The following is a 15,041-nucleotide window of genomic DNA, read 5'->3' as shown; positions in this document are numbered from 1 at the left end:
CAACAAAATACGACATCCACTGATAACCATATCCATAGCCACACTTCACCTGTATCTTATCGAAGGTTGGTCATAACAAAACGTAGCAATATCTATCACTTTCCTCTATACCCCACTTCCCATGGACCCCCTCAGACACAGTCAAATGAATACTTAATTTAAAAACTCATTATCTATCTGGAGACTTACGCCCGAAATTAATAATGTATCTACTATCCAAGACTGAAACCTATCTTAGATTGCCGACTATCTTTCGATTGGTCTCCTATCGGCATGCCAATATCTTAACTCGCCTATCCTTGCTTGCCTTCAACGATAGATCGCTGGCAATCCTTTCCAGATGCGTTCCCTCCTGACCATTCCATTTTATGCAGAATATTCCATTCGTAAAAAATACTTTTTGTATTTTCCATACAAACTATTCGTTTCAATATTTGCCTAATTGCGAAAAATAAGACTTGGAGTAATAAAAAATATTTTATGTATTTTAGCCCTCAAAAGAAATAATTAATAATTAGTACATGTCATATTTAAGATACAAACTTTTTAATTAGTTTCAAAATAGAACGTGAGTAATGTGGTTGCTGACATATTTTGACACTGAAGTTTAATAACATTGTTCATAATATATTAATAAATCTTTAAAGTATTTAGTTTTAGTATGAAGTACGCAGTAAACTCGGTGCCATATAATAATAATGGACTCTGTACACATTATCAGTGTTGGAACAAATTACAATTCCGTTATACATAATTGTTGCATAACTTTAACCGTTTATGCAGCGCACGCAACGGAAGCTCTCAAAAGTAATCAATTTTAGCCGTTTTGGTCCCATTGGTCATAGTGTGATGATATACATATACCCTATAATAGCCATCCTCAATAAATGGGCTATCCAACACTACAAAAATTTTCAATTCGAACCGGAAGTTCCTGAGACCAGCGCGTTCAAACGAACATACTCTTCAGCTTTATATAATAGTATAGATAGTGTATGGAAATTTTGCCTGTTTCTATGTTTTAACTGTCAACTAATAAAACTATGTTAATTTGTAATTATTATTTTGAATTACAAATGTAGATAAGCAATAAAATAAATAGCAGTGATTGTAAAGGTATTTTTATTTTACTAAGTAAAGAAGTTATTTGTTAATGCTGTTCTTTCTCCAACATCTTGATTCTCTATATTGTTCTCATAATTAATAATATCAGCAGTTGATAATTCCACTTGGGTTGGAATTTCCTCTAGCCTGTGATTCCGACCAATATTGTGCAAAACTGCAGTTGCAATTATTATTGTTTGAACTTTAGGTAAAGATAAACGCAATGTCAATGCAATCACAGGGAAGCGACGTTTCCATGTACCAAATGTCCTGAAAAAGATAATATAAATATTTCCTATTCCTCAGCAAAAGTTGATGGAATGGAGAAACACCATAGTTCCTGAAAAAACGATGCAATTGCCCTTGTTAGTACCTATCTAATAGTTCGGTAGGTACGGTATTTTTGTAAATAATGTCAAAATTATTTACCTTGTACATAGAATTAACACGAATATACGAGATCAGTTTAACTAACAATGATTGGCAAGCAGATTTCGAAAGCCTAATCCAAACGTGAAATCAAACTCATCCAGGGTCTGCATGTAGTTAACTCTTTTCATTCCCGTGATGAAGCGCGACTTTCAGTTTCGCTATCAGTATCGCTAGTCCTCCAAATCACTGTCGTCACTGTCACTAGAGAATATGGATATTTCCATTGCCTTTTCGTTTCCCTTAAAATCAGTGTAAGCGATATTCAAAACATATGAAGTAAACTGAGGAATTGGTCCGATTGGAAAATTCGATTGTTACAACAATCAAATCAAATGTCAAAACGGGTAGATAGAGTATTGGCAAGCGTAAACTGTCATTTTCAAACAGAGGGTAATCTATGATCTGTAATCCGTCCTCTCAAAGATCGATTATTGTTAGAAATAGCTTACTGAATCCATGGATTGGTTATTGGCATGCTTTATCCATAAAACGAATGAATTATCAATCTTAGATGGCATACATTGGATTAGGATTGGTTATTAATTTCGGGCGTTAAACCATTAGAACAATAATTTGAAAATAGGGATTTTGCCGTTTCGATATTGTAGTACATTGAGGTAGTAAAATTAATTACATTATGTCCTGTTCAAAATCAAGACATTACAAACTAAACTACTTCTATAATTTATAAAAATCTCGAACTAGATACCTATTTACTGTACTTTTCTGACTCATAGCAATTTTTAGCTACATCACCTAGGTCCTAATATAAGTAGATTAGCATGTTTAGAAAAAATAATCGTACAAAATTTCGATTTAAAAATCAAAGGATGAATATACATAAATTTGTTTCCATCAACTAGTCTAATGTAGAGTCGACGCAACCGACTATCACGTTGCAGAAACGTTTTCTATTAGGTGGTACGACCAGTTATCCTCGTCAACTAATGTATTTTGAGGACTTCCAATCCCGGGCAAATGGTGTAACTGGCGTAGCTACAGACTTGCACTAGCAAGGTCAGCAGGCAAGAAAAAGGACTGCTAAATTGAACCAAAGGCCTACAGCACAAAAGGCCTCCTTAAGCGCAACTCTAGGGCAGGCAATATTTTTTTGCCCACCATGCTCCACCACCACAACTCATTTAGATAGGTATGCTGTCACTGTATCAGGGAGACATTTACTCAATTAATTAAAACATTTAAGGCCTATTTTATTAATTTTGTCCATAAAATAACACTACTGTTAACTTCTGTGTAAATTTTATTTAATCAGTGGCTTACATTAGTACAGTACAATGCAAGTTCTTTATCTAAATCATCTTGGCTAGCCTTCACATCTGATACAGTCTCCTCTTCTTCTTTGTCTAAAGCAAAATTCTCTCTAATTTTGTTGAAAAATAAATTTTCTCTAATACAAACTTCTCGTATATACTCCATTTCAGCAGAGTTCAAATCTCCAGGCAAAGTTAATTTACATAAATCATCACTCTCCTTAAAATTAGTTATTAAATTATCTACTTCTTTTTTAAATTGTTCACTGGGCACATTAGATGCTGCTCCAACTAATTGTTTTGCAAGAAGTTTGTTTTGGTTACATGCATCTCTATTTTTTTGTAATACTGTAAATTCTTTTTACCTCTTCCCCATCAGGACATAACTTTAGTGATCTCTTAAGCTTTTCTCAGCTTCATCAAATTCTCCTATCATTCTTAGAGCCCTAGCATTCTGCAATAGAGCCTTAGCATTGTTCCAGAGATTGTTAAGTCTATTCAATTCATTACAGGCTATACAAGTTTTCAAAGGTTTCTTAATTTTATTACTACATATAGCTATGTTAAGGTATAATTTTTTGAGTAATTTTTCCTGTTTCTCCTCTTCTTTCTCATCAGCCAGCCGACATTTATGAAGCATGTTAACAGCTTTGTTAAACAATTTAACAGCTCCATAATAGTTTGATATTTTGTACAATGTATACCCAGAACTATAGAGCATTCTGACTTCATCATGAACCCGATGGAACATATTTCGCTCTGAAATATTTAATAGACTGAAACAAATAATAACATTAACTATTCCAATAAAAATACTTTTATACAGTTACATTCATCCATAACATTCAATATACATGCCATTATGAAAAAAAGAAGATTGATATTATAAATAATAAAATAAATACCCTTCTTTTGGTGTAATAATACATTTTACTGCCTTTAGGTAGAACACACAGTCAGATTTTGGTTTTATTCTAGGCGGTATACCCATCTCACCATACATAACCTTGTATGAAAGAAGGAACACAGATGTTTCTCCAACTAACATGGACTTGATAGCTATCTGGAGTCCAGGCAATAAACCATTATCATTTAGGTCCACATGCTGTAATAAATTAAAAAATGTTTTTTAAAATTATACTTCTTATTTATATTTACTATGGTCAATCCAGTTATATAAAGTGCCAAGTTTTGTCAAGAATTGGGTGTAGTTTTAAAAACCTTCCCAATGTAAACCTCCATACAATACTTTTTCATGTCAGCCACAAAGATGTCTTATTTACGGTACTGTGGACAACAATGTAAATTCACTGATTAATTTACCATTATATATTTTTTTTATTTCTTTTACAAATAATATTTATAATTATCTGAAGGATTTTATTCTTATAAAGTTAACAAGCAGTTCCAGTGACCTTTGGAAAAGTGCCATTTAGTTATAGTGGATTTTTATGTCATTTGGCCCACTTGCAAAAATTCAGGCTGCAAATAGAGTATTACTACTTATTAGAGGATGCAATCGTAGGTAAAGTATATCAAAGAAACTCTCATAATTTGTTTCCCAAGATAGTGGTTTCAAACCCAAGACCAGCTGATACTTACTCTATATTAACTTCTAATAGACTATAAAAGTGACTATGCACACTAAAGTTGAAGACTGTAGTAATAATTGGTAAACTGTATTGTGTTTTGATAATATAAAACTATAACACCAATTATTGTAGTAATGTATTGGATATTTGGTTCCAAAAAGTACCTAGTTTTATAATACCAATTAGAAACTAATAACACAACATAATTTTTAAGAAAAAAAGCTTTTCATTTTAAACTAATGCCTTTTTCCATTGCATTCAATTACATAAATAATTGACTGCAACAGATATAATTTTAGATCAGGGACATTTTTGTTTAAATATAGTTTTCTCCATTATTGAACAATCTGTAACATATTTATTAAATTTACCATAGGCTTATTCACAGCAGTAGAGTCAAAAGGTTCTAATTCATTTTCCCAATATCCTGCAAACATAACTGTAACAGTTTGACCTTCATAGAAAGGTAGTCCTCCTCCCTCTTCTAAAACTTTCTTCTTAACATATCCATTATTATCAACAGCGGTTAAAGATTTTTCAAAAAGTTCAAAATTATTTACAGGCTCTCCAAAAGTAAAGTCAATAGGTATAAATTTATTCTCTTCTGGTTCTGTACATAAAAAATCATCCTCATTTTGACTTATATGGAGTATTGATCCCGTAGAGGTAACCTGCCTGTAAAAATCATAGTTACATTTGTAATGTTCGTTTAGGAGTAAGATATATAATGAAAGCAATGCATAAATATCAAAAAGATTGAAAGCTAAAACAAAGTTGGACAATAGTCCAAGAAATTGAATCTAAACAATAATTTCTTAACTACAGATACTAAACAAAATATAGTAGGACGTAGACAAAACAAAACATTCGTGTTTATGTTTACTAACCTCAAATCTAAGCCGGTTTCTAAAGTAATTGATGGTGACCTATCCATTATCACCGATGACCATGTCCACTTCACAGTTTCATTAAAATATCAATTAGAGTATATTGTATGCAAAGAAAATATAACCATTACGTTAATCGTATGTAAAAAAATATAAAGATACATACATACACATACGATTTCTTTTTTAATTCGTCCTTAGAAACTAGCATTTCGACCATACTGCCTAGCCTTACGTATTCTTTTTTAATCAGCAATATTGTGTGACATAATGTATTATATTATGTTTTCATGGATATACGTCTTCTAGACTCTATTTCACATACCTACCGAGAGGAATTCGCGGCAGTCGCAAAAATAATAATATATATTTTTAAAACAATATGTATTTCTATGGCTCCTAAGTAAACTATCGTACCAAAAAATAGTGATTTTGATTTTTGAACGTAGGTAAGCCTCTAATGGATTACAATATGATTTAATATTATATTTCAGCTTTTGCTTTAGTTTGGGTAGTTTATTAATGCATGGTATCAATTTTATTATTTTATAATTTCTAACGGTGAAGGAAAACATCGTGAGGAAACCTGCACATCTGAGAAGTTCTCTATAGGAATTTCGAAGGTGTGTGAAGTCTACCAATCCGCACTAGGCCAGCGTGGTGGACTAAGGCCTAATCCCTCTCAGTAGTAGAGGAGGCCCGTGCTCAGCAGTGGGCAAGTATATAATACAGGGCTGATATTATTATTATTATTATATAATTTCTAATAGTTCGTGTTTTATCGTGGAGGTACTTACAATAAAATAGGTACCTTTCTACCTTATGTTTCGTACTTGAGTATAATATCTCGATCTCTTTACTTGTCTTAGAAATAGATTGAGAAAGTAATATGCTAAGCTAAAAATCTAAAAATTTAACAAAGGAGAATCGAACTCATGAGTTGACTGATCGTTATGAACGTTAAACTAAGCTAAATGCTTTTAGATGTTTCAAGTAACGTAGATTTTGTCTAGGTAAGAAAAAAATAAACAAAACAATAAAAATGCTGTACAGTGTTTTAATATGCCTAAATAAAATATTTTAAAAAAATTTTATTTAATTAACTACTGGCGATAAAGTAATTAACATATTTCATAATAATCTTTTTTGATTTAAGTAGGTACATTACAAAATTATAGGTCCTGTGTATAAAAAAGAGACATCTGCAAGATTTTATCGTCAATATTATTAATATACAATACTCCTAAACATTTCTGACTATCTTCTAGATTTTTGTTTCATCGATTTACGTAGTAAGGCTATATAGGAAGAAATGAGGTCGTCCATTTTATATCCCAATGAAGTTTCGCACAGAATCTTGGTTCCACGTAAGAAATTTCCCATTGTCATGTGGAAGAACGTGTTTCCTGACGACCAGTTGGACAATTGCGAAAACGGGTGCGTGACTAATACGTCCTGTAAGGAAAGTTATTTTTAATGTGAGTAATAAAGATTTTGTTATCTAATCAATTGTAACAATCGTATGTATATAGCTCAAGATAAAATTATACATGCATACTTACTCGGCTTTGTGGATGTATAAGGCTAACACCATTTCTGTTTATTCCTACAATGATCATTTCAGGATATGTAGGATCAGACGTTTGTTTCACTTCAAAGAACGCCGTTCCAAATGTAGGTAGTTGGTAAATTTTCTTTAAGAATTGCTCCTTTGCTTCGTTTTCTGTCATGGCGCCATGTTGTGAGTAAGCAGCAGTAATTGACGATTTCCATTGAGAGTTCGACTGAATCCTAATCATATCAGATGGTATAAAGTCTTCTAGTACTTGCGTTATTTGTGGAAGTAATGTCTGGTCATTTCCAAATCTCGCTCGGTATACAAGCGCTGCTAACTCAACGAGATCTTGTTTTGATGTTTTATGATAACCTCTCAAGTACTTGGGTAACTCTTGAGGGAAGTAGAATATCTGATCTGCGTGTTTGTCTTTGCCAGGGGCAGTGTTAACCCAGAGTTTTTTCATAAAAATATCTGATAGTTCATTTGCATTTGTGACCCAGCTAAAAAATAAGAAAAATAATTAACACAAAAATGTTATCGTCTGTGTCGTTTGTAATAATTACTTTATGTCGTAAAGCGTATGATCGAATACATGTGAATAAGGTGATACTGTGAGTAACATACCTCCACGTAAAGGTCTTGTCTGCTTCATCCATTCTACAAGCTCGTGGACAAAGTCGAAGAAGTAGTAATTCTCAGGTACAGAGAATACTTTATCTGCTATTTTAACGAACAAGCTAAAGCCGTCACTGTTCTTCAGATTCAACCTTCCAGTTATTTGTTCGCAAAGATCTCTAGCTTTAGTAGACGAATCGACCTCAAAGGCTTCGTCAGTATCGTCTGGGAAGTATACTTTGTGGTAAATCTGCATACTTCTATGTTGGATAGCTTCTACTTCCACCACGTAAGGAGTATATAATCTCGGTCCGTTTTTCTGCGTTCTAAATACTCGCTTCAAGCATTCTTTCGCAATGGGATGAAGTCTTGTTTTAAGGAATTCAACTAATTCTTTTATTAGTACTTGACCGCACGCGAAAACTCCGGTGGCTAACCACAACAGTTCCCATCCTCTCTCTTCACTAAGTTGTATCCTGTTGTTAGTAAGTTGTTTCATTATCTGACAATACACCTCGTCCCTCAACGCGGGTTCAGCTAAAGCATGTCTGAACACTTCATCAGTATATTCAGTTGTGGTTCTAGGTTTAGGAGCTGGCATATCGCCCATATATTTCAAAATCGCGAAGAAAGATAAAATGGCATGCTTAGACATATTTTCATCGTCTAATAACTTTTTCAAAAGCGGCTTCCTAAGCGGTTCTCGTGTGTGAGCCCATAAATCGCCGGCAACAGCTTTCTTTGCTGTTGTTAAAGTAGATTGCTTTGAAATTGTGCTATTAATCTCATAATTCTCTCTGAAATGCTCCTGAGCATATTTCTCTAAAGTATGCATTCTCTTTCTTTGAATGGTAGTGTATTTAGACAAAGGTTTCTTGTCGTTATTTATATTACCTTTTTTAAATATGTCCAATATCATACTTGACGGTATTTCTAGCGTTGGTAGGATGTATACTTGCTCAGTTGGGAATAAGCCCTCCTGATTATTGCATATGCCGTGTCCCCAAGTGGCATTCATAAGAGTCTCACCTGTACTGTCGTGCAATAAAGTTATGAGATCACCTTTTTTGAATTGCAAGAATGAAGATGCGTCGGCATAACCTTGGGAATCGCTTTGCGCTATTATATAAACAGACCGCCGCTTCAGTCCGTCAATCAGATATATTATTAAGGAGCTCATTTCGCTAGCGTCAACACTCTGGAATACAAATTCTTCTTGTTGGATGGTTCTAATCGTTACTCGGCCCACATTATCAAAATCGTTATCTTCATCATATGCAACGTACGTGACTTCCACATATGCTATTTCCAAAAGAATGTGTTCTAGTTGATCAACAATATAGATTCCTGTCCAGTTAACTGCGATTATGACCAGGTCTTTACTAATTGCATCACCTTTTAACTTTATAGCTTCAAAGAATCTGGAGAACAGCATAGGCCATTTTAATTTCGCAAATATCACTATGTCTTCTTTGCACCGCAACGGGTCTACCTTTGAAAGTATAGCTTCTGATGACTCAAATGATTTGGTGACTAGGTTTTCCCATTTTGACAATGCAGTATCATTTGATTGGATAAACTGATTTGGTATGTAGTTCACAATTACTTTTCTCAGGATATTTGGATCCATCCGAGGTCCATACTCAATGTAATGTTGTTGAGCCGCAAGCATTGCCAAATCCTTCTCGGAATTACACCTATATTCACCGAATTTAATTCCTTTAGCTACCTGATGGTAAATCAAATTCGTAGCTACCGGATCTATCACAGGGTTGTGCCATGGTGAGAAAACTTCTTTTCTATAGAATAATCTCCACGGAGCACTTTTTCTGGAGTACCTTGCTCTTTGGCAAATTGTTCACATTGGGATATTGCATCCATGATATGTTCCCCTTCGCTTCCGAGAGACAATACTTTGTCATACAGGGTGATGTACAAGGAAAATCCGAAGGTGTCAGTCAATCCTATGTTGTCAGCTATTTGCTGGCATATTTCCTCAGCAGTTGTCGCTGAATCAGACTGGATTGTCTTCATAGATTCGTCCATTAGCGTTACTGTTAGCAATATCGGTTTCTTTGTTTTGGTGGCTTGTAGTTCCAACCAGCTTGGAGGTTGAGTTCGCGGGCCATTTTTGAAAGTCCTCACGAGACGTCCTTCGCAATAAGGAGCGTAGCCAGGTGGACCACCACGTATGAAGGAACGTAAGTATTTGACAAATCTCTCTGAGGGAGGGAAACAACCAACGCATAACGAAAGTAATATCCATCCACGTGCATGTGATGTCTTCGTAGGGTTATTTGTGAGTTGTTTGCAAAGTTGGCAGAATATCTCGTCCCTGTGACAAAATTTTACCAATTACGTTTTGTTAAACATGTTTTAATAGCAAAATATATTAAAAAATCATTAACAGAACACTCAATAAGTATATCCCGTCATTTGCAAAATACAGGTGTATAAGTAAGTATTAAATATACCTACAATAATTTTAAAAGATATTACATTCAAAACATCCGTTACTTGTTTTGATAAGATTAATTAATAAATATTTTTCAGAATACCGTAATTCCTTTCTGATGATTCCATGACCAATTATAAAGTGAAGTTTCTCTAAATTATTGCTTCTTCTTGAGTTCAGCCAACTGCTGTACATATCATTAGTTATATCGTCATTCATTAAATTTTTCATAAATTCCTCATTCAGTTTTGTTTGCCGTTTTAATGTTATGGATAGCATTTTGTTCCTATTATTTTCATTGTCTTTTGTTAACATTTCCTGCGGAAAAATAATGTTGCGGATATTAGTAATCAAGCAAAGTTTCAACTAATGAAAATGTATTGCATACATACTTCAAATTCCTTGCTTTTCTGGAAAGCGCGTCCAATAGTATCAGTTAGTTTCGTCATGATAGGAACATTATCGACTTTGTCATCAACGTATTTGGGTTCAAGCTAAGTCGCCCATAAATCTCAGTATTGTGATCCACAATGCTTGAGCGGCCATTTTATCAATAGGCGATGGCAGATCTAAGAGTGAGTGTTTGAGCGGCCTCCTAGAATATTGGTGGCTTGTGTTACCCAAGAAATATGTCGCTGCGAATTTTCTATAATTAAACTCGTCAAATTGTTCTTCTTCAACCTCCTGAGGCATAGGAATCACTGTTGTTACATCTGGCTTTATGGTAGATGTCTAAAATAATAAGTAATTATAATAAAACCATACATTTTCAACCATATCAGGAGCAGATGCTGTATGATACTTACCACGCCGAAGCCAGTGCCACGGACAGTGCCTGCGGGTGTGCTACTATCTTTTAAGAAACCAAACACATCATCGACATATCGATCATCAATAACTGAAATATTCTGTGCATCGTTTTCAACAATTGTTTCTTTTGTAATCCATATGGATCTCATTAATTCTGCTACTTTCTTTTCACATTCATCTTCAGCAGCTTTGACGTCTGCCCCGGTTCCAATCGCCTCTTCTTTTTCAGTGTAAAATTGTGCCAGTTTAGTTTTTATTATATCTCCCTTTTCTTTAATCAAATTTCTTACCAGATATCCTCTGCTGTAAGCTTGAAGGTTTCGGAAGAAGTTTCTTAAGTTGACAAAAGTTCTTCTCAATTCTCTAGATTTTACAACAGCTTGTATGCGTGAATAGCCTCTTCTCATCACTAGATATCTGCTCCTATAGCCACGTGCACGGAAGTGTTTTTGGATTGTTATGGCCGCAGCTCTCATTCTCAAGAATTTATTTCTGCAAAGCATCCTTCTGACATTAGCTTGCACTCGAATCACAGCTGTCATGACTACTTTAGTTCTGAGATCTTCAAGAATTACATCGTGATAATCTTTGAGGAATACTTTAGTATGCCCTAGGCGAAATTCTTGGTCTTGCAATGCTTCAGTACAAATTCTTTTAGTTGCATTTTGCAATCAGTTTTTTCTGCAGGTGGTATGCCGGGAACTACTAGCCTGTAACGACTGACGAATTCGGAATACGAATACCGAATAGGATAACCTGCTTGTCTGATTTTAGCTGTTTCCATCAAACCAGCATATCTGAGTTGACGAACACATAGCTCCCTATCGAAATCCTGAAAAAATAATACATTACCATTCATAAATTAAATTACTTGTTTTTAATTATATCACGCCATAATATAAACATAATAAACGAATTTACCCGTGGTTTCTTAAATTCATTTGGTTTGATACATCGTACGAAAAATGGATGGCATGCATAAAGTGTTTTCATTAGAGAATCCAAAGATGTTTTAAACTGATAACTTAATGACAATGCTTTGCGACTGCCACTTTGTGATGCCGTAATATCGGCAGGAAACAAGTTTTTGAGGAATATGTTGCTTGAGTCAAATAACATATCTTTCAAGTCTGCTGTTAGCATGTCACGGTTTTTATCCAGGAATCCTAAAAAAATATTCAGTTAAATATAACACTTAATCAAAATCTTATACCAACTCATATAAACAAAATTTACCTTTGACTTCATAAAAGACATCTCCCGCAAAATGTTTTACACCAAATCTATGTTCATGCGTCGATTTAGCGGACATATAGCAGCTTTTGTTACCGTGATTGCTGTTAAGTTTTGAAAGTAACGTTACGTCTGTTCCCTTTGGAAACCTGGATTCTTCATCAATTAAAGCCAATAAGTTTAGAGGCTTCAAGCCAATCACGTCAAGATTTTCCTGATTGTCTACATAATTGATATTCGTCCAAGTTATACCCTCCTTTTCATACTGTTCTTGTTCAAGTTTAAAGATGTGCTTAACGAAAAACTGTTGTAAGTTTTCGTTGGCGTAGTTGATGCACAGTTGCTCGAAGCTATTGAATTGAAAATTCTCAAACCCGAATATATCCAGAATGCCAACAGACCCACTAGATAATTGTTGATCTTTGTGTAAAGTTTTATTGATTGTCTCTACAATATATTCAAAAATATGACCATATATAGCCTTCACTAATGCATCTCTGCCTTCAATGGCAGCAGCTGTAGTGAGCATAGAAATGACGCGTTCTCCATGGGCAATAAATGTTTTCCGCGTCAGTGCTTCGCAAAGTGTGTTTTTATTAACGCCTAAGAGTACAGCAATTTTGTTAGCATTTACTGCATCTGTGACTTCTGAAGATTCAATGTTATTTATGTTATATGATTTAAATGTCAAATTGCCCAAATGAAGAATTGCAGCTAATAAACTAAAAATTCCCCAAACCTCGTTGTCAGGAAAGTTCAAAACTTTAAAAGCAGATCTAATATCAGCAAACTCCATAGAATCGTTGCGACCGTCACAGGTCAACATGTTCCCTGAATTCAAATAGTTGTAATCAATAGGTCGGCCCAATTCAAGCTTTTTCTTTTCGTCGGCGGATAGTCCAGTAACCAGTGAATAAAATATATGATAGTTTCTCTCTCCTCGATTTTGAGACACTATTCGAGATTTCTCGAGAAGATACTGATCTATATTGCCTCCTTCAATTATACCTTTTCTGTTAAAATAAATGTTCACATATTTCCCGAATCTAGATGAATTGTCGTTTCTTACAGTTTTAGCATTTCCGAAGGCCTCAAGAATCGGGTTAGTTTCTTGAATTTGTTGTTCAATCCATGAATGTTTTCCGCTTGCTGCTGCTAAATACTGCAGTAGCAACTTCGTGCTTTCGGTCTTTCCAGCGCCGCTTTCACCACTTCAAAAAAGAAATAAATAAGTTAGTACCTACATCATTTTATCTTAATGACTTCATTGTATTTTTGATAACATTACTGACTTCGCCATACCTTATGACGATGCACTGGTTGGACGAAGTATCCATGAGCTCTCTGTATGAATTGTCTCCGATGGCAAAGATGTGGGGTGGAATGTCTCCCATTTTTCTCTCTTGGTAAAAGTTGATTTGATCCATGGTATAGATGGGCAAAATTTCGTAAGGATTTATGGCAATCAACATTGAACCCGTATAAGTCTGAAATAAAATAATCAAATATTTTTTAAAATGTGTATTCCTTCCCATAATGTGATAGGGATTCAGTATATCGGCAGGCTGAGCAGAAGAGTCAAATATTACTTTGCCGCTTGTAATCGAACCCGTACGGAATACAACTACCTACGTTACAGAGGAAATCCTTTATACATTACGGTATAAACATTCGATATGTCCAAGGAAAAAAAATAGGTGCAGTGAGTAGGTAGGTAGAAGGCATTAAATAGGACCACTTATAAAATACATAAAAACAAGTCTACGCATTGAATCGGAGGAGATTGCATTCTCTCCTTTTTCGTTGAAGCCGATACCTAATGCAAATCCAGATCACTATTAATGACTAATATTAACCAGCAAACAATGATTTACAGCCGTTTTCAATAAACTATCCCAATTATTAATCAAAAGCGATCGGGATCGCGTATTGAAAATGGCGGATAAAATGTTTCATACACGATAAGTATTTTAGAATAGGTATGCATACCTACATAACACAGTTAATTAAAAAGCAATTACTTATCTACATGCTTTTACCTACTACACTACTCAGTATTATTTCATTGCCAATCGCTGATTCAATGTCTGTACCAGGACCACCTTCTGCGTGATTTGCAATTATTTCTCCACATCCGGGATCAAATGTCCCTCAGCTTCATCATAAATTCTAAATTGTTGAACTAAGTACATCATTTCAATAATACAATCAGTTTAACTTACGAAGCAACCACTTTAAATGGATATCATAAACAATCGGATTAACAATTAATACCAAAATCAATTAATTTACTCACGTATATTAGTTGTTGGTTGTATCGTATCTGAAGATTCCTCAGAATTGTATATTCCTGTAGTTCGCCAAGTGTGATCATGTCTTCGACTCCTTGTATTGAAGTGGCGTGCAGTGGTTTGAGAACATTTTGTATCCTCGTAGAGAATACTTTTCCATCGTCATCTTGAACTTGAAGAGTGTCGCCAGAAGATTTTAGTATTTTAACGGCAATTGGAATATCGAATTCCGATTTACCTTCTGGCTTTAGCCAAACCAAGTTCTAGAAACAATTTTTATTTAAGTATGTACATTATGAAAAGGCACAATTTAATTAAAGAGAAAAAATATAATCATTTTTCAAGGATAAAAATAACTTGGTCTTAAGTTAATATTAGCTAGGAATATCAGTTTTTTAAGCATTTAAAAAAATACGAACATCGTTATCTTATTACTGATTTTACCTAGGAGTAATATCCGATTTTATTTACCAAATTGGTCTGCATTCTAAAGATAAGATTTCGGCCAGTACCTATGCATTCTTGACCATATATAACTACCTAATTTTAAATCTAAGTATTTAAAAATCATGGTCAGTTACTTACGGCTAAGCGTATTTGATCCGACATTGTTCGTTACTTAGAGATTCACCTCACAAGAAATCTACACATTTTTCACCATATCCACAATAATCGCGTAACATCTCTCGGAAGACTGGCAAAGGTTTATCAATATTACAGATTGTATTATCACCAATGATAGGAAGTGAACAAATATATATCATAAATATTTGAAGATAATACGCAGGTATAT

At 34.3% G+C, this 15,041-nt stretch overlaps 2 protein-coding genes across 3 annotated transcripts; both read right to left on the bottom strand.

Annotated features, from left to right (window-relative positions):
* Window positions 1–2,779: 2,779 nt before the first annotated feature.
* Window positions 2,780–5,493, bottom strand: LOC119190332 (inactive peptidyl-prolyl cis-trans isomerase shutdown-like). Of its 2 annotated transcripts, none has more exons than XM_037442062.1 (4): window positions 5,287–5,493; window positions 4,771–5,074; window positions 3,713–3,912; window positions 2,780–3,583 (listed from the first exon to the last, which is right to left on the bottom strand). In XM_037442062.1, exons 1-4 carry the CDS (start codon window positions 5,331–5,333, stop codon window positions 3,196–3,198), a joined length of 939 nt encoding a protein of 312 aa, XP_037297959.1. In that variant the 5' UTR covers window positions 5,334–5,493; the 3' UTR covers window positions 2,780–3,195. The 2 variants fall into 2 exon arrangements, with proteins under 2 accessions (XP_037297959.1, XP_037297960.1); XM_037442063.1 differs by having other exon boundaries at window positions 2,780–3,566.
* Window positions 5,494–6,491: 998 nt separating this feature from the next.
* LOC115456259 (myosin-VIIa) lies at window positions 6,492–15,030 on the bottom strand. Its single transcript, XM_030185253.2, is given in 15 exon segments — window positions 6,492–6,741; window positions 6,849–7,312; window positions 7,315–7,344; window positions 7,469–9,283; window positions 9,286–9,794; window positions 10,018–10,232; window positions 10,307–10,405; window positions 10,407–10,646; window positions 10,721–11,391; window positions 11,394–11,556; window positions 11,646–11,890; window positions 11,961–13,168; window positions 13,260–13,444; window positions 14,254–14,511; window positions 14,834–15,030. Coding segments are annotated over 15 exon segments (6,324 nt in total). The 5' UTR covers window positions 14,858–15,030; the 3' UTR covers window positions 6,492–6,543.
* Between the last annotated feature and the right edge of the window lie 11 nt (window positions 15,031–15,041).

This window comes from Manduca sexta, chromosome 23 (assembly GCF_014839805.1).
Source record: "Manduca sexta isolate Smith_Timp_Sample1 chromosome 23, JHU_Msex_v1.0, whole genome shotgun sequence".
NCBI lineage: Eukaryota > Metazoa > Arthropoda > Insecta > Lepidoptera > Sphingidae > Manduca > Manduca sexta.
This window is presented reverse-complemented; position numbering and strand designations above follow the sequence as displayed.